Raw genomic sequence first — 27,730 nt, 5'->3', positions numbered from 1 at the left:
AGATCAGTATTCAAACACCGCAGCAAGTCACACAGTGTTAGTCCTTGTCACTCAGAAAGCCTCTCTCCAGCGCCAAGGCCTGATTGAGCCCGCGTCTCTTCTCTTACAGGCATGACAGCAAGCACCATGGTGGCTTTGATCCTCATGACGTCCTCCATCATGTCGGTCGTGGGGTCCCTGTACCTGGCCTACATTCTGTACTTTGTGCTGAAGGAGTTCTGCATCATCTGCGTCGTCACGTACATGCTGAACTTCCTTCTTCTCATTATCAACTACAAACGACTAGTTTACTTGAACGAGGCCTGGAAGCGGCAGCTGCAGCCCAAGCAGAACTGACGCCCAACAGACTCTGCCCTGACAGTCTAAAGCCCCTTTTCCATTCAGTTTATTTTGCGGCAGGTTTTTATATATTATATTATATATAGTATATATATAATATATATTGGAGCTATAAAACGGCATTTGGCCGGGCATGGCGGCCCATGCCTGTAATCCCAGGACTTTGGGAGGCCGAGGTGGGTGGATCACCTGAGGTTAGGAGTGGGAGACCATCCTGGCCAACATGGCCGATATATTTTATATATAGTATATATTATATATAATATTTTATATATAGTACATATTACATATAGTAATACATTTTATATATTATATAATATATGTTTATATAGTTTATATATTATATATTTATATATTATATATGTTTTATGTGTGTGTGTATATATATATTATATTTTTCCAAAGCATATAGTTCAAATCAGAACTGATGCACCATCCTTGCCTTACCGGAGCCCGTGAAGAGAGGGAGGAGAGATTCCTTAAGGAAAAACTGTGCTCTGGGAGGGGGTAGGTGGCGTCATTTCGGGGTGTAAAGCCATGGAATGCTGATTTGTAGGCAGAGTTGTTTAAGGAGGTCTTGTCACACTCAGTGGCATCCATTATGATAAAGCCAATGGGCGTTTACACTCATCTGCCCATTTCTGTCAAGACCCTATGGCTGAGGTCAGAACGATGTCCTGGGAGAGAGAACCAGTTACCTCTAACCTTCCAGTTCAGACACTGCCAGCTTAACTATGTGGAAACTGGCTCACAGACCCTGCTAAGTGCTGCAGCATGACAGCGTTTCTATGAATTTGTTGGTACATGTGGGACTTTAGCTCGTCTGAGGAGTCGAACAGCAGCTGTGAAAGTCTTCTACTCACTCGCTGTTGAGGCTGGCCCGGTTTGCTACACAAACACGGCGGCCCTAGGACCATGGGGCTATTTCTGCAGATGCCCTCTGGAACCAGCTGCTCTGAACATGGTGGGGGTGTTGGAGCAGCAGTTTCTCCAAAGTCCACACATAGTTAAGGCTCTGAAAACAGCACGACGCACAGAAATGATTTCAGATGCTTTTCAGTAGCCACTTTCATGCCAACTCTTTATTTCCATACTAGAAAATCTTTTATTTCCACCTTGTGTTCCCTGCTAGCACAGATGACCATAAAACCCAGGCCAGAAATGTTCTGGTCTGCCATGAACAGTCCAAGAGGCACTTGTTCTGCTGCTGTAGGTCACCCTGACTCTGGGAGGAAGGGACACACAGGTGGTGTCAGTCTTGCTCAAGTAAACGGGCTGTTTTCCAAACACTGTGACTTGGCTATTGAGTAGGGATACCTGGTTTCATTGGCAATCTTCCAGTATCTCTCTCGCAAAAGGAACGCTGCACTTTTTGGTTGTCTCTGCCGAGTGAAGACCCCCTTTTTATTCCCCAGCACTCTCAGCGGTGCTAAAAAAAACAAAACAAAACAAAAAAGACACAAAGCGATTCAGATGACTTCTGATGGGTCAAGTTAGAACCACACTGGAGCCAAGGTAGGCACTACATAGAAATGTCTTGTTTTTTTTCTTTTGAGATGATCTCACTGTTCCCCAGGCTGGAATGCGGAGACACAATCATAGCTCCCTGTGGCCTCAACCTCCTGGGCTCAGTCGATCCTCTTGTCTCAGCCTCTCAAGCACCACCATGCCCGGCTAATTTTTTTTTTTTAAGTAAAGACAAGATCTCATTATGTTTCCCAGGCTGGTCTCAAACTACTGGGCTCAAGCAATCTGCCCTCCTCAGCCTCCCCAAAGTGCTGGGATTATAAGCACGAGCTACCATGTTCAGCCAAATGTCCTCTTATAGTTTCAGGATGCTTGCTGTGAAGTGACAATTTATGGGTTGAAATATTTAAATACCACTGCTCTGCTCAAACACCCGGGTTCCCTGGTGTGTTAATTCCTCATTTTCTACTCTGTTAGGGGAAATACCCAAAACAGTGGCTGGGTGTGGTGGCTCATGCCTGTAATCCCAGCGCTTTGGGAGGCTGAGGCAGGTGGATCACCTGAGGTCAGGAGGTCGAGACCAGCCTGTCCAACATGAGGAAACCCCATCTCTACTAAAAATACAAAAAACAGGCCAGGCGCATTGGCTCATGCCCATAATCCCAGCACTTTGGGAGGCCAAGGCAGTTGGATCACAAGGTCAGGAGTTCAAGACAAGCCTGGACAATATGGTGAAACCTGGTTTCTACTAAAAATACAAAAATTATCCGGGCATGCTGGTGGGCGCCTGTAGTCCCAGCTACTCAGGAGGTTGAGGCAGGAGAATTGCTTGAACCCAGGAGGCAGAGGTTGCAGTGAGCTGAGATTGTGACTGCACTCCAGCCTGGGCGACAGAGTGAGACTCCTCCCCCCCCCCCAAAAAAAAAACACCAAAAGTTTATCTTTTAATTGCAAAATAAGGTTTACATGCTGGGTACCCAGCTGTCTGGTAACTGGGTCGGCAGAGAGCTGGGGGTATCTGGGACACTTACCCTTCAAAACACTTGGGCCTTTCTGAAGAGATAGCGCCGAGTGGGAGCCAGGGTCCTGACCAACCACAGGTGCCTATGTGGGACCTACTGGTGGAGCTCAAAGCCTTCTGGGGCCAACGTCCAGCATGGCAGCACCCACCACCAGTGGTCATTAGGCCTGAGCTGAGCCTGGAGGGGAGCACAGCTGGCATCGAGCTATCAGGACTGTGCTCTCAGGACACTCTCCGTCCCCGGTGAGACCACCAGTAAATGGAAATGTTAAATGGAAAGGAGGCCTTCCCCACCAAAAGGTTCAAGACTGTTTCTTCCATGAGTGAACACAGGCACCGCCAAGTACTTTGTCAAATGCAGCCCTTACAACACCCACAAGGTGGCGGCATTATCCCCACTGGACAGGCTTATGATAGGCTTATGTGACTTGCCCATCGTGATGCAGCTCATTTTATTATTTTTAAGACTGAGTCTCAGCCCACCATGGTGGCTCATGCCTGTAATCCTACCACTTTGGGAGGCCGAGGCGGGCGGATCACCTGAGGTTGGGAGTTCAAGCACAGCCTGTCCAACATGGAGAAACCCCGTCTCTACTAAAAATACAAAATTAGCCGGGTGTGGTGGCGCATGCCTGTAATGCCAGTTAATTGGGAGGCTGAGGCAGGAGAATTGCTTGAACCCGGGAGGTGGAGGTTGCAGTGAGCTGAGACAGCACCACTGCACTCCAGCCTGGGAAACAAGAGCAAAACTACATCTCAAAAAAAAAAAAAAAAAAAAAAAAAAAAAAAAGAAGTCTCACTCTATCATCCAAGCTGGAGTACAGGGTGTGATCTTAGCTCATTGCAACTTCCGTCTCCCAGATTCAATCGATTCTCATGCCTCAGTCTCCCAAGTGACTGGTACTACAGGCATGCGCCACCACGCCTGGTTAATTTTGTATTTTTAGTAGAGACGGGGTTTCTCCATATTGGCCAGGCTGGTCTCAAACTCCTGACTTCAGGTGATCTGCCCACCTCGGCCTCTCAAAGTGCTGGGATTACAGGCGTGAGCCACCGCGCCCAGCCCGCAGACCATTTCTTATCACATAAAGCCTCACGCCTCTCCACAAAACTGCCATCACGGATGTCCCCAGAAACCATTTATTGCAGGTGCCACGCAGAGGAGAGCTTCCTGTTCTCCTTTTCCCTTTCCCTCTTCCTTCTCACCTCATCTTGTTCATTCATTCATCCCTTTTCCACTCTCACTTTTAAGCTTTAACCTTTCAAAGGCCTGTCTTCCCCTGTAAGTAATATAATTCCCACCATTACCATATCCTTCTCCAACCCACCAAACTGCCATCCTGAGTTTACAGTAAGTCCATAAACTAAGAAGAAATGGGACACATTCATTGCGAACATGGCAGCCCCTCATCTGTCCCCATGTGAGAACACAGATCTTATTCTCTTTGAAGACCAATTTTGTTTTTTAAAGGCAGGTCTCGCTCTGTTGCCCAGGCTCTCACGCAGTGGTGCAATCACAGCTCACTGCAGCCTCCAGCTCCTGTGCTCAGGTGATTCGCCTGCCTCAGCTTCCCAAGCAGCTGGGACTATAGGCACACACCACCACGCCTAGCTAATTTGCTTTTGTAGAGATGGGGTCTTGCTATGCTGAACAGGCTGGTTTTGAACTCCTGGTCTCAAGCGATCCTCCCAGCTTGGCCTCCCAAAGTTTTGGGATTATAGGCATAAGCCCCCATGCCCAGCCTAAAGACTTTTAAATGCTGCCTCATTCAAGATGCGTTGAAACTCACCTGTATTCACTTTTGCAAGTGAGTAATGTACAACAGCCTGAAATACCTTAAGCTTCTCAGGCTTTGTACCCTACTATGGAATAATGAGTGTTTCCCAAAAGTAAATCCATAATGAGGTCCCGTTTTTCCTTCTTCCTTGGCTATGAAATAGACAAGAACAAGGTAAGCTAGCCATTTCCATCTCACCATAGCTGACTCTCCTGTCTGCTTTTTGACCACATTTGGGAGGAGGCGGGGGCCTGACTGCTTTCCTGCTTCCTAAGCACAACTTACTTTTCCTACGAAATTCTCAACGCAACCTACATGGATTAAACCAGCTTCCCCACTGTTTCCAATATTCTTACAATCGAAATGGCCAGCATTGGCAAGGCAACCTGAAAAAATAAGGACGGGTACCTTATCCCATGAGCCAAACTGCCACTTACACTGTTCAGTCATGAAATCGGCAAAATTCCAGATGAGCTCTCCAACCACGTACTTTCTGCGTTTTTGATCCAGAACCACATGGTACTGCTCTAGCAGACTCTTCTGGTACTCTTCAGTGAACATCAGAGGCGGGTCCTGGCATTCAACGCAAAGAGAATAAGAGTCAGAACTGGCAGAATTGTAAAGTTAGATAAAAATAAAGATCCCCTTGATGGTGACCAAAATATCTGTCCTCGCAGGGGGCTATAGTGACTGCAGGACTCACTGATGCTGGAGTAAAGACAGCCAGGGAATGATGTAACCCAGAATAAAAAAGGAGGTTTAAAGAAAAAGATAACCTTAATGAGCAACTGCTTTATTTATGAATGTAATTTGATACTCACTTTACATTACTTTTCTGCCTCTATCTGCTGGTACAATCTTAAAGCTAACCTACACTACCGGTAAAAATATGCCTTTGGGCCAGTTGCAGTGGTTCATACCTGTCATCCCAGCACTTTGGGAAGCTGAGGTAGGCGGACTGCTTGAGCCCAGGAGTTCAAGACCAGCCTGGGCAACACATCAAGACCCCATCTCTATGAAAAATACAAAAATTAGCCAAGCCTGGTGGCACACATCTGTGGTCCCAGCTACTTGGGAGGCTGAGGTGGGAGGACTGCTTGAGCCCTGGAGATCGAAGTGGCAGTGAGCTGTGTTCACACCACTGCACTCCAGCTTAGGTGACACAGTGAGACCTTGTCTCTAATATATATATGTATATTAATTAAATTAAATTAAACTAAACTAAACCAGGCTGGGCATGGTAGCTCAGGTCTCTAATCTCAGCACTTTTGGAGGTCGAGGCAGGAGGATCACTTGAGCCCGGAGTTCAAGACTAGTCTAGGCAACACAGTGAGACCCAGTCTCTACAAAAAGCCTAAATATTAGCCAGGCGTGGTGGCGCACGCCTGTGGTTCCAGCTACTTTGGGGGCTAAGGAGGGAGGATCGCTTGAGCTCAGGAGGGTGAGCAGTGAGTTGTGACTATGCCACTGCACTCCAGCCTGGGCAACAGAGTGAGGCTGTCTCAAAAACATTGTTTTTAATTAAACTAAATCAATTCAGTTATCCTAGTCATATATCAAGACTTCAATAGCCATGTGTAGCTAGTGTGTACCATTTCAGACAGTGCAAATGTAGAACATTTCCATCATTGCAAGAGTTTTTTGTTGTTGTTGTTGTTTTGAAACAAGGTCTCACTCTGTCACCCAGGTGGGAGTACAGTGGTGCAATCATGGCTGCCTCGACCTACTGGGCTCAATCTTCCCACCTCAGCCTCCCAAGTAGCTTGAACTACAAGCACTCACAACCATGCCCAATTAATTTTAAATTTTTTGTAGAGATGGGGTCTGTGTTACGCAGACTGGTCTCAAACTCCTGGGTTCAAGAGATCCTCTGACCTTGGCCTCCCAAAGTGCTAGCATTCCAGGTGCGAGCCACCAGGCCCAGCACTGCAGAGGTTCTATCAGCACTGACCTAGACCCTCTCAAGAGTTTCTTAAGAGTTTAGAGCTGGGACTTGGCATGGTGGCTCATGCCTGTAATCCCAGCACTTTGGGAGGCCAAGGCGGGTGGATCACTTGAGGTCAGGAGTTCAAGACCAGCCTGACCAACATGGTGAAACATCATCTCTACTGAAAATACAAAATTAGGTAGGCATGGTGGTGCATGCCTGTAATCCCAGCTACTCGGGAGGCTGAGGCACGAGGATCACTTGAACCTAGGAGGTGGAGGTATGTGAGCCAAGATTGCACCACCGCACTCCAGCCTGGGCGACAACAGCTAAACTATGTCAAAAAAAAAAAAAAAAAAAAAAAAAAAAAAAAAAAAAAAAAAATTCAGAGCTGTTTACCTTTTCTAAAAGGATTTGCATGGCATTCTATAAGCATGATAAATTTAAGGGAGCAAACAAAACAGCACAGTCCACTGTGGGTGGCTAGTCCCTGTGTGTCAACGGGAGTCCCAGGAGCTGTGACAAACAAGTGTGAGCTGGCTGGGGAGGGTACGAGGGGCTGGACGGGGTTCAGGAATCCACATGAAAAAAATAACCTCACAGGACAAACCAACATATCTTTGGTGAGGAGGACAAAAAAATGAGATGGATTAAAAACATGGGGACAGGCTGGGCATGGTGGCTTATGCCTGGATTCCCAGTACTTTGGGAGTCCAAGGCAGGAGAATCACATGAGGCCAGGAGTTCCAGACCAGCCTGATAGCGAGAGTCCATCTTTACAAAAAAAATTAAAAATAGGCTGCCCATTGTGGTGATTCCTGTAGTCCCAGCTACTCAGGAGGCTGAGGCAGGGGAATCGCTTCAGCCCAGGAGTTCAAGGCTGTAGTGAGCTATGATGGCACCACTGCATCCCAGCCTGAGCAACACAACAAGACCCTGCAAAAAAAAAAAAAAAAGAAAAAAAAAAGGAAAAGGTTAACGCAGTGGATCACGCCTATAATCCCAGCACTTTTGGAGGCCAAGGTGGGAAGATCAATTGAGTCCAGGAGTTCGAGACCAGCCCAGACAACACAGCAAGACCCTATCTCTAAAACAATAAAGATGAAAAAAAGGATCCTTTAGTTGGTGATTATGTTGCCAACATGGGAATTCCAGGTAGAAGAAACAGTTCAAGCAAGAGCGAGAGAGCAAACGAGGGCAGTGGAAACAGATCAGTGGCCGGGAGTGAGGGGAGAAGAGGATGAAAACCCAGGAGAGAGCAGAGGACACTGAGTGTCCTGACCAGGGTTTAGGGCTTTGTCCTGTGGGCCTGGGGGAGCCGATGACAGGACTCCCAAAATTGTCACCTGTGGCTGGCGCAGAGGCTCACACCTGTAATCTCAGTGAGGCAGGAGATCACTTGAGCCCAGGAATCAAAACCAGCCTGGGCAACACAGCAAGACCCCGTCTCTACAAAAGTAAAAAAAATTAGCCAGGCATGTTGGCATGTGCCTATGGTCCCAGCTACTCAGGAGGCTGAGGTGGGAGGATCACTTGAGCCCAAGAGGTTAAGGCTGCAGTGAGCAGTGATTGCACCACCACACTCTAGCCTTAGTGACAGAGAGACCCAGTCTCAAAAACAAATACAAATCTGGATTTGCTAGAAAGACTACTTGGGCACAGGTGATAGGAGGCTGTCTGGAAACAAAGCCGGTAAGGAGGCCACCTCTGAGGACCAAGCAAAGGGGGCCAAGGCCTGGCTGCTGGCAGGAGAGAACGTGGGCAGGGCAGAGGGAGGAGAGCCCAAAGCTGAAGTGAGGGGAGCAGTGCAGTGGGCGCAGGGCAGGCCGGGGGAGGTGAGTGACATCTCTGCCTCGAGAGAACACACAAACAGAAAGCTCAACACCGCTTACCTGGTGAAACCCAACAATCGCTTCCGCTCCATACTCGCTCTGAATAATGGGCTTCTGATACGTCTTATACCAGTTCTCAAACTGGGTGGTAAGCTGCCGCTGAATCAACTCCAGGTGCCCGAAGTCATTATACCAAGAGTAGTAGCTGTTCACACAGATCACGTCCACATACGGAGCCTAGGACCAGAGCGGCAGAGACCGTTCAGCACCCAGAAGACAGCATGACTCAGCACTCACACACTGTGGGGGCTTCTCTGACAGAGAAGGTAAGAAGGGGATGTAATCCCAGCACTCTGGGATGCTGAGGCAGGAGGATGGCTTGAGGCCAGGGGTTCGAGACCAGCCTGGGCAACACAGCAAGACCCCAGCTCTACAAAAAATAGTAGTAAGAAAATTAGCAGGGCACGGTGGCTCATGCCTGTAATTCCCGCACATTGGGAGGCCAAGGTGGGAGGATCGCTTGATCCCAGGAGTTCGAGACCAGCCTGGGCAACATCACAAGTCCCCATTTCTACTAAAAACAAAAACAAAACAAACAAAAAAAACACCTAGAACGGGAAGAGCTGTCTCCTGGGGCTGAGAACATGCAAGTACACCAATTTAGATCCTGAAATTACCCTGCTCCATAGGCAGGAAACATGGTCACACAGTGGCCCAAAGGAGGCAGGCCTGTCACTCCACGTTGATGCTCACGACATGCGCAGCTGGGAAGGGCTGTGGGAGGCACAGCAGCTGCCAACGCACAGTCCTCAGCCAAAGCCCAGGGCCCCCGCCACTGGAACTGCGTCCTCTCCAGGCAGCACTCCCATCACTGGGCTTCCCCTCACCTTGCCCTGGAGAAGCGTTCCCACCCGAGGGGCCGATGAAGTCATTCTCACAGAGAATCTTTTGTTTTATTTTGGAGACATAGTCTCGCTCTGTCGCCCAAGCTAGAATGTTAGTGGTGCGATCTCAGCTCACTGCAACCTCTGCCTCCCGTGATCAGGTGCTTCTTGTGCCTCAGCCTCCCGAGTAGCTAGGATTACAGGTGCGCACCACCACGCCTGGCTAGTTTTTTGTATTTTTGGTAGAAACGAGGTTTCACCAGTTGGCTGGGCTGGTCTTGAACTCCTGACCTCAAGTGATCTGCCTGCCTCAGCCTCCCAAAGTGCTGCGATGATAGACGTAAGCCACCATGCCTGGCTGTCACAGAGAATCTTGAGGCAGCTTTCACGAGGCAGCACTGTGGGCTGTAGAAGCCTTGCAAGAGTCCATCCTAGGAGCAGGGCAGGGAAGACTGAGTAGGACCACCCCCAGCTTCAGCAAAGCAGTGCTCACGGCTGAGCAGCAGAGGCTTCTGTGTCCAACTGGCTAGTTTCTAATGTGTCCTGAACACACTTCTTTCTAGCAAAAATGCTGGCTGGGTGCGGTGGTTCACACCTGTAATCCCAGCACTTTGGGAGGCCGAGGTGTTGGATCCTGAGGTCAGGAGTTTGAGATCAGCCTGGCTAACATGGCAAAACCCCATCTCTACTAAAAAATACAAAAATTAGCCAGGTGTGGTGTTGTCCACTGTAATCCCATCTACTCAGGAGGCTGAGGCAGAATTGCTTGAACCCGGGAGGAGGAGGTTGCAGTGAGCTGAGATTGCGCCATTTCACTCAAGCCTGGGCAACAGAGCAAGACTCCATCTCAAAAAAAAAAAAGAATGTTAATGTCAGCCAGGCCCTGTCACTCGTCCCTGTAATCCCAGCACTTTGGGAGGCCAAGGCAGGAGATCACTTGAGCTCAAGAGTTTGAGACCAGCCTGGGCAACATAGAGAGATCCCACCTCTACAAAAAAAATGTAAAATTAGGCAGGCACGGTGGTGAAAACCTGGAGTCCCAGAGACTCTGGAGGCTGAGGCAGGAGGATCACTTGGGCTCAGGAATTCAAGACTGCAGTGAGCTGTGATCACACCACTGCACTCCAGCCAGGGCAACAGAGTAAGACCTTGCCTCTACACAAGAAAAAGGAAAACTTAGGTTCCAACCTTGGAGTTACTAAATCAGGATCTAAGAATGTAGAGATCTGGCATTTCATAAAAACTTCCCCTAGAGATTCTCATCAGCCAGGCGTGGACCAGATGAACTCTAAGTTCCCTTAAACCTTTGATGTTTTATGAGTCTATTACATTGAAGTGCAAAAAACGCTGAGTCCAAACTGAGCAAACAAATCCCATCTCCCTATGCCCAGCCTCACTGGATTGAGAAAGCCGCACTGCCTGGCCAGTAAGCAGGGGGAGAATTCTCATTAACCCAAAGACCATCTGTGAAAACAGACTGGATGTGGCTGGGCACAGTGGCCCACACCTGTAACCCCAGCCCTTTGGGAGGCTGAGGCAGGAGGATCGCTTGAGCCCAGGAGTTCGAGACCAGCCTGGGCAACATGGCAAGACCCTGTCTCTATAATTTTAAGTAAAAAACAAAATGAAAAAAAACCCAGACTGGCAGCGCATGGTTCTTTCCAGATGTTCCAATGAGCAGGTTTCAGGACGAGCCTAGGCAAAGTCAGGGAGAAGTGGGACGGGGGCCCCCAGGCTCACCCCCTTGTCTGCTGCATAGTTGGATCTGGTCACAAAGGTCACAGGCCGGGAGGGGTCCAAAGCTTTGGTGTGAGCGATCACCATCCTGTCCACAAAAGGCAGAAGACACGGGTTCTGTCAGTCCAAGGGCTCAGACACCCTCCCATCCTCTCTGTCCCATCTTCCCCCGCCAGAACACAACACGGGGCCAGGCAAGATGGCTCACACCCGTAATCCCAGCAGTTTGGGAGGCCGAGGCAGGTGGACCACCTGAGGTCAGGAGTTCAAGATCAGCCTGGCCAACATGGTGAAACCCCTTCTCTACTACAAATACAAAAATTAGCCGGGCATGGTGGCGCGTGTCTGTAACCCCAGCTACTTGGGAGGCTGAAGTACAAGAATCACTGGAACCCAGGAGGTGGAGGTTGCAGTGAGCTGAGATCGCGCCACTGCACTCCAGCCTGGTCCACAGAGCAAGACCCTGTCTCAAAACAAACAAACAAAAACAAAGAAAACAAAAAACAAAAAAGCATGGAGCTGCTGCTTTCTTCCCTAACTGGAGATGTATTTTAAGTAAGGGCACATGTTCCTGTAGTCCTAGACCGAGCTCTCTAACATCACTTTTTCTCCCCCCGTCTCTGAATCCTATCCTCCCAGAAGAGTAGCCACCCTTCCAGGTACACAGAGCCGAGGCCACTGGGCTTAACACTGCTAAAAATGAGGTTGACTCCCTGAAACAGCTCTTGAACACAGGAGTGGATGGGTGCAGAATTGGGTGGGGTATTTATTAATGCATCAAGCAAACAGGGGCACTCCCTGGAAAGTAGGCATGGGGCTGGGTGCGAGGTGCTCAGCAGTGATCAAATCTAAGTCCACAGGTCCTGGGCAGTGGGAGTGGAGACGTATGCACAGAGAAATGGTGTAAGAGCTGGGCATGGTGGCTCACGCCTAGAATCCCAGCACTTTGGAGGCTTACTAGAGACCAGCATTTCAAGACCAGCCTGGGCAATATAGCAAGACCTTGTTTCTACAACAAATTTAAAAATTAGGGGCGGGCATGGTGGCTCACGCCTGTAATCCCCCCAGGACTTTGGGAGGTTAAGGCAGATGGATCATGAGATCAAGAGTTTCAGACCAGCCTGGCCAACATGATGGAATTTCATCTCTACGAAAAATACAAAAAAAAAAACTAGCCAGACATGGTGGCACGCACCTGTAATGCCAGCTACACATGAAGCAGGAGAATTGCTTGAACCCAGGAGGTAGAGGTTGTAGTGAGCTGAAATCACACCACTGCTCTCCAGCCTGGGCAACAGAGCAAGACTCCATCTTGTGAAAAAAAAATTTAAACTTAGCCTGGCATGGCGGTGCACGCCTGTGGTCCCAGGTATTTGGGAGGCTGAGTGGGGAGGATCGCTTAAGCCCAGGAGGCCGAGGTGGCAATGAGCCGTGACTGCACCACTGCACTTCAGCCTGGGGAACAGCGAGACCCTGACTCTGAAAAACAAACAATGAAAGAAATGTTTCAAATGGAAGTGACAAGTGGTGGCAGAAATTGGGCTCTGCTAGACAATAAACATAACTTGGACTGGAGAGTCAGGGACAGCCTCTTAGAAAAAACGGCCCGCAGGCCAGGCGCAGTGGCTCACACCTATAATCCCAGCACTTTGGGAGGCTGAGGTGGGCGGATCACCTGAGGTCGGGAGTTTGAGACCAGCCTGACCAACATGGAGAAACCCTGTCTCTACTAAAAATACAAAATTAGCCGGGCATAGTGGCACATGCCTGTAATCCCAGCTACTCAGGAGGCTGAGGCAGGAGAATTGCTTGAACCTGGAAGGCAGAAGTTGCCGTGAGCCAAGATGGCACCATTGCACTCCAGCCTGGGCAACAAGAGCAAAACTCTGTCTCAAAATAAAAAGAAGAAGAAGAAATGGCCCTGATGCTGAGTAGAGTTAACCAGTAGGGATGAAAAGAAGAAAAACCCAACAGAAGAACCCATCTGTGCTCAGAGCTCCCAGCACCCACCCAAGGCCTCCACAGTAGACTGGTTTTTTGTTTGTTTGTTTGTGTTTTTTTTTTTTTTTTTTTTTTTTTTTTTTTAAGAGACAGAATCTCACTCTGTAGCCCAGGCTGGAGTGCAATGACATGATCTAGGCTCACTGCAACCTCCGCCTCCCAGGTTCAAGGGATTCTTCTGCTTCAGTCTCCCAAGTAGCTGGGATTACAGGCGCCCACCTACGCGCCTGGCTAATTTTTGTATTTTTAGTAGAGATGGGGTTTCAATATATCTGTTGGCCAGGCTGGTCTCAAACTCCTGACCTCAGGTGATCCACTCACCTTGGCCTCCCAAAGTGCTGGGATTACAGGCGTGAGCCACCACGCCCAGCCTAGACTGTTGTTGAAGCCTGTTTTCCTCCTTCCTCAGTTCATTTCTTCTTTTACGCCCTCCCCAATCGTTGCTCTGCCCATCCAAAGGCTGTGACTGGCACAGATCAGAACAGAACCCCCTACCTCAAGTTCCAAACCCACACTCTCCAACAGCCAGGCTCTCAGATGGGATGCTTCAAAGTCTTGGGACAGCCTGGCTGAACCTCTCCAGCCTGGGTGGCTCCCTCCAAATCCTGCCCCAGAAAACAGGCATCTCCTCTGGCCACCTCCCAAAGAAGCCTGTCTAGAAGCCTCAAACACCTGCTCCTGGAAGCCTGTACTCTTCCCCTTCCCTTCGCAACAAACGTCCTGTCCACCCAGTCCTGCTGAGCACACCCCTGTGGCCTGAGCTCTGAATTGTCCACGGCCCAGGCTGCGACAACTTCTCAGAGCCTTCTGCCTGCTGCAGACTTGGCTCAGCCCAAAGCACTGTATGAAACTGGGGTGTGCTGTATGAGTCAAGAAGCATTTCTACCACCTCTGCTGCCTCTACCGCAAGTGAAAAACCTACTCTGGACACTAAGTTAGAACTGCACGATTGTAAGGAAGAAAAGGGGGCCAGCAGTGGTTCACTCCTGTAATCCCTGCACTTTGGGAAGCTGAGGCAGGAGGATCACTAGAGGCCAGGAGTTCCAGGGCAGCCTGGCAAACATGGTGAAACCCAGTCTCTACTAAAAATACAAAAATTAGCCGGGCACGGTGGCTCCCACCTGTAATCCCAGCACTTGGGAGACCGAGGTAAGTGGATCTCCTGAGGTCAGGAGTCCAAGACCAGCCTGGCCCAACATAGTGAAACCCCGTCTCTACTGAAAAATGCAAAAGTTGGCCAGGCGCGGTGGCTCACGTCTGTAATCCCAGCACTTCGGGAGGCCGAGGTGGGCAGATCACGAGATCAGAGATCGAGACCACCCTGGTCAAAATGGTAAAACGCCATCTCTACTAAAAATACAAAAATTAGCAGGGTGTGTTGGCGTGTGCCTGTAGTCCCAACTACTCAAGAGGCTGAGGCAAGAGAATCACTTGAACCTGGGAGGTGAAGGTTGCAGTGAGCTGAGATTGCACCACTGTACTCCAGCCTGGCCACAGAGTGAGACTCCATCTCAACAACAACAACAAAAAAGGCAAAAGTCAGCGGGCGTGGTGGCCGATGCCTGTAATCCCAGCTACTCGGGAAGCTGAGGCTGGAGAATCGCTTGAACCCAGGAGGCAGAGGTTGCAGTTAGCTGAGATCATGCCCCTGCACTCCAGCCTGGGCAACAGAGGGAGACTCCATATCAAAAAACAAACAAAAAAAGCAAAAATTAGCTGAGTGTGATGACACACATCTATAATCCCAGCTACTTGGGAGGCTGAGGCAGGAGGATCATGTGAGCCTGGGAAGTCAAGGCTGCAGTGAGCCAACATTGCACCACTGCACTCTAACCTCAGCAACCAGAGTGAGAACCTGTTTCGAAAAAAAAAAAACAAAAACAAAAAACCAGGCCAGGCACAGTGGCTCATGGGTGCCTGTAATCCTAGCTACTCGGGAGGCTAAGGCAGGAGAATCACTTGAACCCGGGAGGCAGAGGTTGTAGTGTGCCAAGATCACGCCACCGCACTCCAGCCTAGGCAACACAGTGAGACTCCATCTCAAAAATAAAAATAAATAAATAGAAAACCACAATGTGGGTGGGTATTTGGTCCCCTGAATGTCCAGGTATAGATGGCCTTCCCATTGGGCTGGACGGGAGGCTGATCTCGAACAGCACACGCCCACCCCAGCCAGCCGCCTGCCAGGGTCCCCTCCCCAACCTAGCCGAGGGCAGGCAGGGGCACTCACTTCAAGTAGTAGCCGGCAGATTCTAGGTAGGACGCAGGCTCGTTGGCCACAGACCACATCACGACGGCGGGGTGGTTCTTGTCCCTGCGCACCACTTCCTCCATCACCCGCATGTGGTTCTGCAGGGACACGTTGTTGAAGAACTGCCTGCAGGCCAGGAGGGAAGGGACAGAGGGTCATGGTGCAGCCCACGGGCTGGGCAGGTGGAGCAGGTGCACAGCAGGAACTCACGGCAGCTCCAGGCCCACGCCAGGACACTCATCGATGACCACAATCCCATAGCGGTCACACATCTGCAGCACTTCCTCGGCGTAGGGGTAGTGGCTGGTGCGGAAGGCGTTGGCACCAAGCCAGCGAAGCAGGTTGAAGTCCTTCACCAGCAGCGGCCAGTCGAAGCCCTTCCCTCGGATCTACGGGACAACAGAACTGAATGACCCGTCCCTGTCAAAGGTGCACTTTCTCCTAGAGCCAGGACCCTGGAGAGCCACCCCACAAGTCCCCTCTCCATTTGGAGCCATTTGCCTCATTGCCCTGAGTTGCCCTTAACTGCAGGACACAGGGAAGGTGAAAGTGGAGGGTGACCAGAAGCAGCCCCAAGGATCCAGGAGCCCCAACGCACGTCCGCATCCTCATGCTTGTTGACGCCGTGGAAATAGAAAGGTTTCCCATTGATGAGGAACTGGCTTTTGGTGACATTCACAGTGCGGATCCCCACAGGGAGTGTGTAGAAGTCAGACACAGGCCCCAGTGATGTCTGTGCAGTCAGCCGCACCTACAACAACCAAAGCACAGGTGTGAGCACCCCAACAGCCTGAGCCCTCTGCCAGGAAGGCCCCTCGTGCACCCCAGCAGGTGCCCCTGGGCCTATAAGCAGAGATGCAGCAATCAGAGGCTCTGCCCTTCCCTGGCTGACCCTGGGGAAGTGCCCTTCAAAATGGGGCCTTCCCTGGGGCCTTCCCCTTGACCAGACAAGGAGGCTCATGCCGGGAGTTCTCACACTTTTGGAGGCTAAGGCAGGAGGATCACTTGAGTCCAGGAACTCAAGACCAGCCTGGTGACAGACTGCAACCCATCTCTATTAAAAAAAATTTTTTTTTTTGAGACTGTCTCACTCTGTCCCCCAGGCTGGACTGCAGTGGTGTGATCTCAGCTCACTGCACCCTCTGCCTCCTGAGTTCAAGCAATTCTCCTGCCTCAGCCTCCCGAGTAGCTGGAATTACAGGTGTGCACCACCATGCCCAGCAAATTGTCATATTTTTAGTAGAGATGGGGTTTCACTATGTTGGCCAGGCTGGTCTCAAACTCCTGGCCTCAAGTAATCCATCTGCCTCAGCCTCCCAAAATGCTGGGATTATAGGCATGAGCCACCATGGCCAGCCTACAAAATTTTTTTCTTTAATTAGCCAGGCATGGCGGCATGTGCCTGTAGTCCCAGCTACTCAGGAGGCCAAGGTAGGAGGATTGCTGCAGGCTGAGAGCTCAAGGCTGCAGTAAGCTGTGATCAGGCCACTGCACTCCAGCCGGGGTGACAGAGTGAGACCATCTCAAAAACAAAACAACAACAACAAAAAAAAACTGGGCCTCCCACCAAGGGTGAGAAACATCAGAAAGCTCAGAGGACCACGCTGCCCGTTCACCTGTCCTGGGCTCCTGCTGAAGCCAAGGTCACCAGATGTGGGCAAAAGACCTCCCTTGGGCAAGCCCCAAACCACCATTACCTCCAACGAGTACAGATAGGCGGGGCGTTTGTGCATCAGGTATGGCCACCAGAGCCTGGCACCCGGCACCTTCAGTTGGCCCTGGGTTCCTGCCCCGTTCGCCACGAGTTTGTTTTCTGCATCCAGAAGACGCACTTCCAACTCGAACAGGTTACTGCCCTTGACAGAGATCTGGTAATTCACCAGCCCTGCGAGAAACGAGAGAGAGCAGGGCTGTGGGAGGGACACGACCTGAGTGGCACAAACGAGAGTGCCCTGCAGCCACCGCTGCCAGGCAGCCATTTGCTTCTGTTGCTTTTTTAAAGTTAATTTTTTAATTATTTTTTTGAGATGGAGTCTCACTCTGTCCCCCAGGCTGGAAGCTTACTGCAACCTCCACCTTTGGGGTTCAGGTGATTCTCCTGCCTCAGCCTCCCAAGTACCTAGGATTATAGGCTTGTACCACCATGCTTGGTGAATTTTTGTATCTTTAGTAGAGATGGGGTTTTGCCATACTGGCCAGGCTGCTCTAGAACCCCTGACCTTAGGTGATCCACCCACCTTGGCCTCCCAAAGTGCTGGGATTACAGGTGTGAGCCACCGCACCCAGTACTTTTTTTAATTGAAAAAAAGATATTTTTTGGCCAGGCACAGTGGTCACACCTGTAATCCCAACACTTGGGGAGGCTGAGGTGGGAGGATCGCTTGAGCCCAGGAGTTCAAGACCAGCCTGGGTAACACAGGGAAACCACTTCTTCCCTAAAAACACAAACAATCAGCCGGGCGTGCTGGTGCGTGCTTGCAGTCCCAGCAGCCCCAGCTACTTGGGAGGCTGAAGTGGGAGGACTGCTTGAGCCAGGAGTTCGGGGCTGCAGTGAGCTATGATCTTGAGGCAGGGTAGGTAGTCAAGAAGTGACTGTGCCCTTTGGACATGCCAGCCACGGCGTTGAGACACGTGACGTGTGAACACGCATGTACAGCTACTGCGCATGTGCAGCACCCAGAGGACAGCCCAGAACGTGCTTACAGTAACACCTCTTCCCAGCTCCTTAGGAATTCATCATGGAAGACTCCCAGAAAGGGAGTTTCCCCAGTAATAATCAGCGCTGTCTCATCCTTACGAGCAGCCTGTCCTGAATTCTGTGTCTCAGGGTGAACCGTGTGTTTTGCACTTCACTGTTTTTTTTGAGTTGGGGTGTCGCTCTGTCACCCAGGCTGGAGTGCAGTGTTGCAATCTCAGCTCACTGCAACCTCCACCTCCCGGGTTCAAGCAATTCTCCCATCTCAACCTCCTGAGTAGCGGGATTGCAGGCTCACACCACAATGCCCAGCTAATGTTGGCTAGGCTGGTTTGAACTTCTGAGCTCAAGTGATCCACCCGCCTTGGCCTCCAAAAGTGCTGGGATGACAGGCATGAGCCACTGCACCCAGGGTATTCTAAACTTGACTTCCAAAATACTTTTCCTGGGCAATAAATTGCTCTATGCTCCATCGCCTTGGCTGTGTGATTCTTCTTTCAATTCTTTTTTATTTATTTATTTTTTCAGACAGGGTCTCACTATGTTGCCCAGGCTGGTCTCGAACTTTGCAGCTCAAGCAATCTGCCTACCTTGGACTCCCAAAGTGCTGGGATGACAGGCATTAGCCACCACACCCAGCCTAAATTCTTTTAAACTTAGAACTGTGGCCCCACAACAGCTGTCAGTAGTCTCACCACTGCACTCTAGCCTGGGCCACAGTGCAAGGCCTCATCTCAGAAAGAGAAAAAGACCTATTTTTAAAAAAGAAAAAACTTAAAACAAAGATTTTTCTTAAATACAGGATATCCCAGGCCCGGTGTGGTGGCTCACACCTGTAATCCCAGCATTTTGGGAGGCTGAGGCACGTGGATCCAGAAGTCAGGAGTTCGAACCAGCCTGGCCAACATGGTGAAACCCTGTTTCTATTAAAAATACAAAAATTAGCTGGGCATGGTGGCACCCACCTGAGGTCCCAGCTGCTCGGGAAGCTGAGGCAGGAAAATTGCTTGAACCCGGGAGGCAGAGATTACTGAGCCACAATCATGCCACCACACTCCATCCTGGGCAACAGAGCAAGACTCCATCTCAAAAAACAAACAAACAAACAAAACAAAAACAAAAAAAGCACACAGTGTATCCCAGCTGGGTGAGGTGGCTCACACCTGTAATCCTTGCACTTTGGCAGGTTGAGGAGGGTGGATCACCTGAGGTTAGGAGTTCAAGACCAATCAGGCCAACATGATTTAGTAGAGGGTTTAGTAGAAACCCCGTCTCTACTAAAAAAAAATACAAAAATTATCCAGGCCTGGTGGCGGATGCCTGTAATCCCAGCTACTCGGGGGGTTGACGCAGGAGAATCACTTGAACCCAGGAGGCAGAGTTTGCAGTGGGCTGAGATCGCACCATTGCCCTCCAGCCTGGTGACAAAGAGAGACTCCATCTCAAAAAACAAAAAGAGAGAGAGAGAGAGAAAGAAAGACAGGGTCTCCCTCTGTTGCCCAGACCAGAGTGCAGTGGCATGGTCATAGCTCACTGCACCCAGGCTCAAGTGATTCTCCTGCCTCAGCAGCTGGGACTACCGGTATGCATCACCATGCCTGGCTAATTTTTTAATTTTTGTGGTGATGGCCTCACTATGTTGCTCAGGCTGATCTTGAACTACTGGCCTCAAGTGATCCTTCTACCAGGGCCTTCTTGCAAAGTGCTGGATGACAGGTGTGAGCCACCGTGCCCGGCCCCCCGAAGCTGCCTGTTCCTTGAACATGATGTGTAGCAAGGGGAGCTGGAGTGAGAGCAGCACAGTGGTGAAGGGACACAACTGCCACCCTGAGCTGTGTGACGTTAGGCCAGACCCCTCTTCTCCAAGGGAGGTCAACCACACGGGTGATTTCGGGAGCCCGTGCCCACTCAGACAGCCTGGAATTTAGCTTTGTAGGTGGATGGGAACCTGTGAGGGTTTAGAGATGCTGGGAGCACCTTTTTCCTGGGAGAGCTTTCCAAACAGGGAACAAACAGAGCCACCCTGGGCCCCGCTGAGGGAGGATCCTACCAGAAGCCCTCACCACTGTCGTGCTCCACGCTGGTGGTGACGGTGATGTCATCGATGTAGGCGGTGGGTGTCGTGTACAGAAGCACAGACCGCTGCAGTCCCGCGTAGTTGAAGAAGTCAAAGTATATGTTCTGGACAAAGTAACCCTTGGGATACCTAGGGTGGGAGGACTGTGGTTCGCTGGGCCCTTACCCCGGGTCCCTTGACCTCAGCTCACATGCCTTCCCAGCCTCCCCAGATCCAGGGCCTCCACTCTGCAAAGGCCACCCTGTCCCTAGCAGGAAGACCATGGGGTGGGGCGAGAAGGTGGTGCGTGCAATGGAAGCAGGATGGTACCCACTTGGAGGTGTCGGTCAGGTATTGGATGGTCCCTGGTGGCAGGGTGGTGGGGGTGAGTGTGTTGTTGATGGCGATAGTGATGCGGAGCTGGGAGGACAGGGGCCCCACCTGGACCAGGTTACTGATGTCGGCCTCAAAGGGGAGGTAGCCCCCCTCATGCTCTAGCGTGTCGACCCCATTCACCCACTGCAGACACAGGAGACATGGGCAGGGGGTGGCAGGTCAGGGCATGAGGAGGTGCCCAGCTGTCGGGCACTCCCTCACATATCCAACAGTATGGGGCTCTGGGGCCTGCCCACCAGACAGGAAGAATGGCATTCCAATGGGGTAGATCAGGCCACCTCACCATCCCACCCTGGCAGACAGGCTGTGGGTGGCAGCTGGGGGTCCCATGCCGTGCAACAGCCGTGCCCACCCACCCTGCCTGCTCCTGACCGCACTGACCACGATGGCATAGGCGTGGGCACTGCCAATCCTCAGCACCACTCTTGTGCTCAGGTCCTGGGTCCATCGCTCCGGCAGGATCACCTCCCGTTCATACCACACCCAGCCGACAAAATCCCACAGACGCCAGTCCTGGCTGATGTCGTTGAAGCTGGAGGGAACCGGCATGTCCAGGGTGGGGCCTGACTGTGGAGAGAAGGGCTGGGCTCAGCTCCTAGGCCCCCAAAGGGATCCGGGACCAGTGTGCTGCACAGCTGTGTCCCAGGCTTAGTGCAAAAGCCCTGACACATTGTGAGGACTCTTGGCGGAACAGACAGATAACTTGCTGATAACAGGTCAATTGCCAGGGCGGTTAGTGCACCTGGGCCAGGGGAGCCAGGAGTTCCTCCTCGGAATGGGTGGGGCCCAATATCTCCTGAGACAGGAGCGAGCCCAGGGCCACATCCCAGCCAGAGGCAAGAAGGTTCAGACCCGTGACTAAGAGGCAGATGGCCCACTGCCTGTCACAGGGAGGAAGGCTGGTTGGGGGGATAGGGGGGAACTTTGCTTAGGACACTGTGAATGGGGCGCACACTGGCACCCAGCCCCCTCCTCTCTGCCTCCTGTACTGAATGCTGCAAAGTCGGAAAAAGAGGATATAGACCTCACCGGGTCCCACTTCTCTGCTGACCACATCCAAGTCAGGAGAGGAACAGGGGTCGCGTCCTTGGCCTGATGTCAGGTCCTGTCCTCTATCTGAACCATGAAAACCAAGGGACCTTCCCTCCTCAGCAGAGCTGACTTCAGGATGTCTAAACTGTCCCCTCCTCCCGATCCCCTGGCCCAGTTCTGTGCAGCGCCTGTCACTCTGGCCTGACAAGTGTCTGGGTGGCTCATGACTGTAATCAGCGCTTTGGGAGGTCAACGTGGGAGGATGGCTTGAGGCCAGGAGTTTGAGACCAGCCTGGGTACCGGAGTGAGTATTTATTTATTTATTTATTTATTGAGACAGAGTCTGCTCTGTTGCCAGGCTGGAGTACAGTGGCGGGATCTCGGACTCATTGCAAGCTCCGCCTCCCCAGTTCATGCCATTCTCCTGCCTCAGCATCCCTAGTAGCTGGGACTACAGGCACCCGCCACCACACCCAGGTAATTTTTTTGTATTTTTAGTAGAGACGGGGTTTCACCATGTTAGCCAGGATGGTTTTGATCTCCTACCTTGTAATCCACCCGCCTCGACCTCCCAAAGTGCTGGGATTACAGGCGTGAGCCACCACACTCGGCTAATTTTTATATTTTTAGTAGAGACGAGGTTTCACCATGTTATGTTGGCCAGCCTGGTCTCAAACTCCTGGCCTCAGGTGATTCACCCGCCTCCGCCTCCCAAAGTGCTGGGATAACAGGCGTGAGCCACCGAGCCTGGATAAGGTTTTGTGTGTGTGTGTGTGTGTTTTCACTTAGCTAGGCGTGGTGGCCCCAGCTAAAGTGCAAAGCTGGGGCGGGAGAACTGCTGGAGCTCAGAAGTTAGGATGGCGCTACTCCCCTCCAGCCTGGGAGACGGGCAAATCCAATCTCAAAAAAAATTTTTTTAATTAAAAATAAATATTAAAAGGAAGGACACTGCCCAAGCTCAGCCTTCGCCTCGGGAAGGGGCTGGGCAGAAGCCTTTTCTCCTCCTCCTGCCTCCTCCACCCCGGCCCTCCAGGGTGCTCCCATTCCCACGTCCCCCAACCCCACGCCCCCTAAGCCCGTTGACCTTTAACCTCCTGCGGGCTCCCAGCTCCGGGAAGCCCAGGGGAAGGAGCCTGCGGGGGGGCCCGGGCTCCCCCACTCCCATCGCCGGGCTTCCGGGCGCCTCCCGGCCCTGCCCCCAGATCGCACCTCCCGCAGCGGCCGCCGGTACCACTGCTCCTCGAAGCCCCGGCGTCGGTTGTGGGAGAAGTCAGCGCGGAAGCTCCAGAGGCCGTCCAGCTCCTTGCGCTCCCTCGACGGGCTCTCCCGAGGGTACAGCATCCCGCCCTGCAGCGCCAGCGCGCAGCCCCACAACAGCGGCCCGAGCGCCGCCCAGGCCACCGCCGTCCTCCGGGCCATGCTTCCCGCTCTCCCGCTCGGCCACCATCTGCGGGGTTAAGAGCAGCGCAGGAGGTGCCCCTAGGGCGGGTCGGGAGACACGGGCAGGTGGTGTGACGCCCCCGAGGCCGTCGGCGCAATCTTGGTTCAGGACGAGTGCCAGGCCTGGAGGGGCGGGGCGGGGCGAGGCTGGGCGCTGCCCAGGGGGGCTTGCGGCTGGAACCCCAGGCTAGGCCTTTGGGGAAACGGGACCCTCACCCTCAGCCCCAGCCAAGAAGGGCGAGGTCTGCTCCCCATCCCGGCCCAGGCTGGACGATCCAGGGTCGCAGGCCAGAACAGAACCCCTGAGATCGGTGGGATCCCCCTGTTTCTTCAAGGAGCACCTCCACTTGCTTTCCCCAGCAGGAATTCAAGGAGGCCTCAGCAGAGCCTCTTCCATACCTGTCAGATGCAGCCTCTTGTCCTTAGGATGCAGCCATAGCCTTGACCCTGGGCCTCTGGGGCCCTGACCCTAATCCAGGGGTCAAGAGCTCCCTCTTGGTGTTGCAGGCACATAAAGATGCAGGGACAGAGGCCAGGAACAGTAACCCCAGCACTTTGGGAACCAGAGGGGGGCGGATCACTTGAGGCCAGTGTTTTCCCGTGTATCTGTTACCAGGTGTGTCCATTTCTGCAGGTAACCTGGCGTTTGTTTACCTGTTTATTTCTTCCCTAAATAGAATTTAAGGTCCACAAGGGCAGCACCTTGTCTGGCTTGTTCACTTCTGCATCCCCAGCACCTAGCACCAGTGCACACAGTACATGCCCAATAAGTCTTTAGATGAGTGAAAGAAGAAATGAATATAATGGAAATTATTTTATTTTCTTTGAAACGTATAACTGAAGGCTGGGTGTGATAGCTCAGCCTGTAATCCCAGATTTTTGGGAGGCCAGTGTGGGAGGATTGCTTGAGCCCAGTAATTCGAGACCAGCCTTGGCACATGGCAAAGCCCCAACTCTACAAAAAATACAAAAAAAAAAAGGCTGGGTGTCGTTGTCTCAGCTACTTTGGGAGGTTGAGGCAGGAGAATTACTTGAAACTGGGAGGTTGAGGCAGGAGAATTACTTGAAACTGGGAGGTTGAGGCTGCAGTGAGTCATGACTGCAACTGCACTGTAGCCTGGGCAACAGAGAAAGATCCTGTCCCGTTCCCGCCCCGCCCACCCCCCCCGCAAAAAAAGGATTGCATAATTGTACAATAAAAATCTTCATGGCTTTCACTTGTTTGTAAAATCGGGGTGATTTTTCTCGTCCAACATCATCATTATGCAGGGGTTTCATTCTATATCTTGGGCATCGAGTGCCATTAAACTATTGTGGCCAGTGAAGAATCACTTATTTATCCTTGCTTTGGGGCAGTTTGTCTTCAGAACCAAAGTTTAGATTTTATTTAGAGTGTTTCTGTACTGACTTAACACCATAACTGGTTATGTTTTTTAGTATTTAAGAAGCACTCTTGTTCCATCCAGAGTTAACATTACCTTTAAAGGTTTTTTTATTCAAAATGAGTGCTAGTTTGATATTTGTATCAAGTTTTATCAAATCAGTATTAACAATTTATAAAAAGAAAATCAGATTTAAAAAATCTTAAGTCAAATGCAAGATTTAAAGTTAACTTGCAAATAAAACCTGAAAGGGCATATAATGTATCTGGTTTTTTACTTCTGAGATAGGACTCCAGGAAAGACCTACGGTTTCTGATATTATCCTACCTTTTTTTTTTTAAATGGAGTTTTGCTCTTGTTGCCCAGGCTGGAGTGCAGTGGTGCAATCTCGGTTCACTGCAACCTCCACCTCCTGGGTTCAAGCGATTCTCCTGCCTCAGCCTCTTGAGTAGCTGGGACCACAGGCGTGTGCCACCACACCCAGCTAATTTTTTGTATTTTCAGTAGAGACAGGGGTTTCAGCCTGGTCTCGAACTCTTGACCTCATGATTTGCTCACCTCGGCCTCCCAAAGTGCTGAGATTACAGGCGTGAGCTACCATGCCCAGCCCTACATTTAAAAAACACATTCCCAGTATATTTCTTAATGCATATCCTGGTGAAATTCGTGAAGAAAAAAACGTTTCAATCTATATTATTTGAGTGAATAAATAGCACAACTTACATCTATGGCTTTCAAATGGGGACAGTGGTGTCCCGGGGACGTTTGGCAATGGCTGTGACTGCGTTTTTGGTAGCCACACCTGGGGTGGAGGAGTACTAGCAGCATCTAGTGGGTGGAGCCCAGGGGTACTGTTATGTAATGCACAGAACACCTCACAACACAAAGAATTATGTAGCCCAAAATGTCAGTGGTCCACTGTTAAGAGACCCTGGCTTAAGCAGAGAGAAGTCTCCTTCTGCAAATACTAATGCCACTGGAAAATGAATACTTTGCCCTACCTTTTGGAAAAGAGAATATATAGAAATTGGCAACTGATTCAGATGGGTATATTGGCACTTTTAGATATGTTCATTTTAGATGATTATTTTTAATCAGAAATCTAGTGACTGGCCTCCCTTTTTGGGGTAAATCACTCCCTCAACACAGGACATTTAAGACATATGGCAACTTAGTTGATTTTAGAATTGGATAACGTTCTCAAATAATTTTACATTTTTTTAAATAGGGAAATTCAAATATAGGGTTACTGGTTTTCCTTATTTTACAGATGGGGTCGAAAATTTGGTCTTTTTGATTCTATTTTTGGAAAGGATGGTGTATTAAACCAGCCAAACAGTGTCTTAGGACTTATATTTTATATACTACAGTTATTACTTGGTATTTATCAATACAAAAATAAGGTTGTTATATTCCGTTTAGTAGTTTGTGTCTTTGCCTTGAAGTGTCTTGATGTTAAATAAAAGCATGTGTTATAGAGCCACTAGCATGTACAACATTTTTGTGTTGTGAAAACTTGATTCACTAAAATTTTTTTATATTAATGTTGAATTTATGTCAATTGCTGTTTAATCATGGAGAGCTGTATCTCATGATGTCCAGAAAAACCAGTCCCATTCCAGAAATTATCACTCCCATGTTCCCTGTAAATGTGTTTCCTTATTTTATAGACTGTGTAGCCTTGAAAAATATCACATATTGAGGGGACATTAACAAGAAACCATATTCATAATCCCATCACCTTTACATATCCACTATTTCCACAGTCTTCTGCTTTTAAAAATAATTTTGGGGCTGGGCACGGTGGCTCACGCCTGTAATCCCAGCACTTTCGGAGGCCAAGGTGGGCAGATTACTTGAGGTTGGGAGTTCGAGACCAGCCTGGCCAACATGGTGAAAGTCTGTATCTACTAAAAATACAAAATTAGCCGGGTGTGGTGGCAAGTGCCTGTTATCCCAGCTACTCGGGAGGCCGAGGCCGGAGAATCCCTTGAACCCAGGAGACAGAGGTTTTAGTGAGCTGAGATCGCACCATTGTACTCCAGCCTGGACAACAAGAGCAAAACTCCATCTCAAAAAAAAAAAAAAAAATAATAATAATAATAATAATAATTTGGGGCCAGGTGCGGTGGCTCATGCCTGTAATCCTAGTACTTTGGGAGGCTGAGAAGGGCAGATCACTTGAGTCCGGGAGTTCAAGACAAGCCTGAGCAACATGGCGAGACTCCATCTCTACAGAAAATATAAAAAGTAGCTGGGTGTGGTGGCACACACCTGTAGTCCCAGCTACTTGAAAGGCTGAGGTGAGAGAATCACTTGAGCCCAAGAGATGGAGGCTGCAGGGAGCCAAGATCACACCACTGCACTCCAGCCTGGGAGACAGACCAAGACCTGTCTCAAAAACTAATAATAATTTAATGTGAACTGTGTTTCAACATAGTGTTGTTTATCCAGTTACTGTTAACATCTAGGTTTCACACCTTTGACTTTTTTTTGAGACAGAGTCTCGCTCTGTCGCCCAGGCTGGAGTGCAGTGGCACAATCTTAGCTCACACTGCAAGCTCTGCCTCCCGGGTTCACACCATTCTTCTGCCTCAGCCCCCCTAGTAGCTGGGACTACAGGCGCCCGCCAACATGCCCGGCTAATTTTTTGTATTTTTAGTAGAGACGGGGTCTCACTGTGTTAGCCAGGATGGTCTTGATCTCCTGACCTCGTGATCCACGCACCTCGGCCTCCCAGGCGTGAGCCACCGTGCCCGGCCCACACCTTTTACTTCTAAATAATGCTGCAGTGATCAACTTTGTTTAAAGACCTTCTGCTCTTTCCTTCTTTGAATTATCTCCACAAAATAAATTTCCAGGCATAGGATCAAAAAACACAGATTTTTCTATTTTAATTGGTGTTACCAAGTTGCTTTTCTCTCAGTTCTTTGGTTTCCCTGAAGTTCCAGCAGTCTTCATTTTTAAAAAGTGTTCTGTAAAATTTGTTTTTTTTTTAATTGTAATGATAATCTTAACCTGGAAAAATTGCTAATAGCTACACATTAGTACCTATTACATTAAATTTTAGTCTTTTTAATTTCCTTTTATTGCCCATTTAGTTATTGGGATCCCGACAGTAGTATGTTTTTATATGTGTTACAAACATTTAGCGCATTCTTTATCCTTTTTGTTACTGTTATGAATTTGTATTGTATTAAATTTTTAGAGTTAAATCCATCCATTGTTGTCTTTGCATTTTATTTTTCTCCTTTTTTAAAGATCTTGTTGCATACCAATGTCTTTGTATTTTAATTATTAATATTCCATTATCTGTCAGCTCTTCTAATTTGGTTAATTAAAAATACATGTAACTCTTCTGTCTATCTGAAATTGATTTGTTATAAGGCAAATTGTAAATCTAAATCATTGTCAGTTGTTCTGTCGAGTTTCCCCAGTTCCATATCTGTTTATCTTGCAGAAGTACAAAGATGTGTGGACAAGGATATTCAT

At 50.0% G+C, this 27,730-nt stretch overlaps 1 protein-coding gene across 6 annotated transcripts in view; it reads right to left on the bottom strand.

The window, feature by feature from the left end:
- Positions 1-1,392: 1,392 nt before the first annotated feature.
- The window catches only part of LOC677692 (beta-glucuronidase), a 73,889-nt gene continuing 47,551 nt past the window's right edge, over positions 1,393-27,730 (bottom strand). For 4 of the 6 annotated variants that reach the window (XR_013415243.1, XR_013415242.1, XR_013415232.1 and 1 more), the window contains one exon: positions 1,675-1,768. Coding sequence is in view for 2 of the 6 variants with exons in the window: in XM_028845725.2 (XP_028701558.2) it covers positions 1,602-1,768; positions 5,043-5,178; positions 8,425-8,601; positions 10,989-11,073; positions 15,217-15,363; positions 15,448-15,626; positions 15,836-15,988; positions 16,935-17,122; positions 19,996-20,138; positions 20,323-20,507; positions 20,766-20,951; positions 22,626-22,835 (1,956 nt within the window). In the remaining 4 variants the exon portion in view is untranslated. Of the gene's footprint in view, positions 1,769-5,042; positions 5,179-8,424; positions 8,602-10,988; positions 11,074-15,216; positions 15,364-15,447; positions 15,627-15,835; positions 15,989-16,934; positions 17,123-19,995; positions 20,139-20,322; positions 20,508-20,765; positions 20,952-22,625; positions 22,986-27,730 lie in introns of those variants that run through there. The other 2 variants (XM_028845725.2, XM_028845726.2) reach the window with 2 other exon arrangements.

This window comes from Macaca mulatta, chromosome 3 (assembly GCF_049350105.2).
Source record: "Macaca mulatta isolate MMU2019108-1 chromosome 3, T2T-MMU8v2.0, whole genome shotgun sequence".
Lineage (NCBI taxonomy): Eukaryota > Metazoa > Chordata > Mammalia > Primates > Cercopithecidae > Macaca > Macaca mulatta.
Note: the sequence above shows the minus strand (reverse complement) of the source record. Positions and strands in the feature narration are given on the sequence as shown.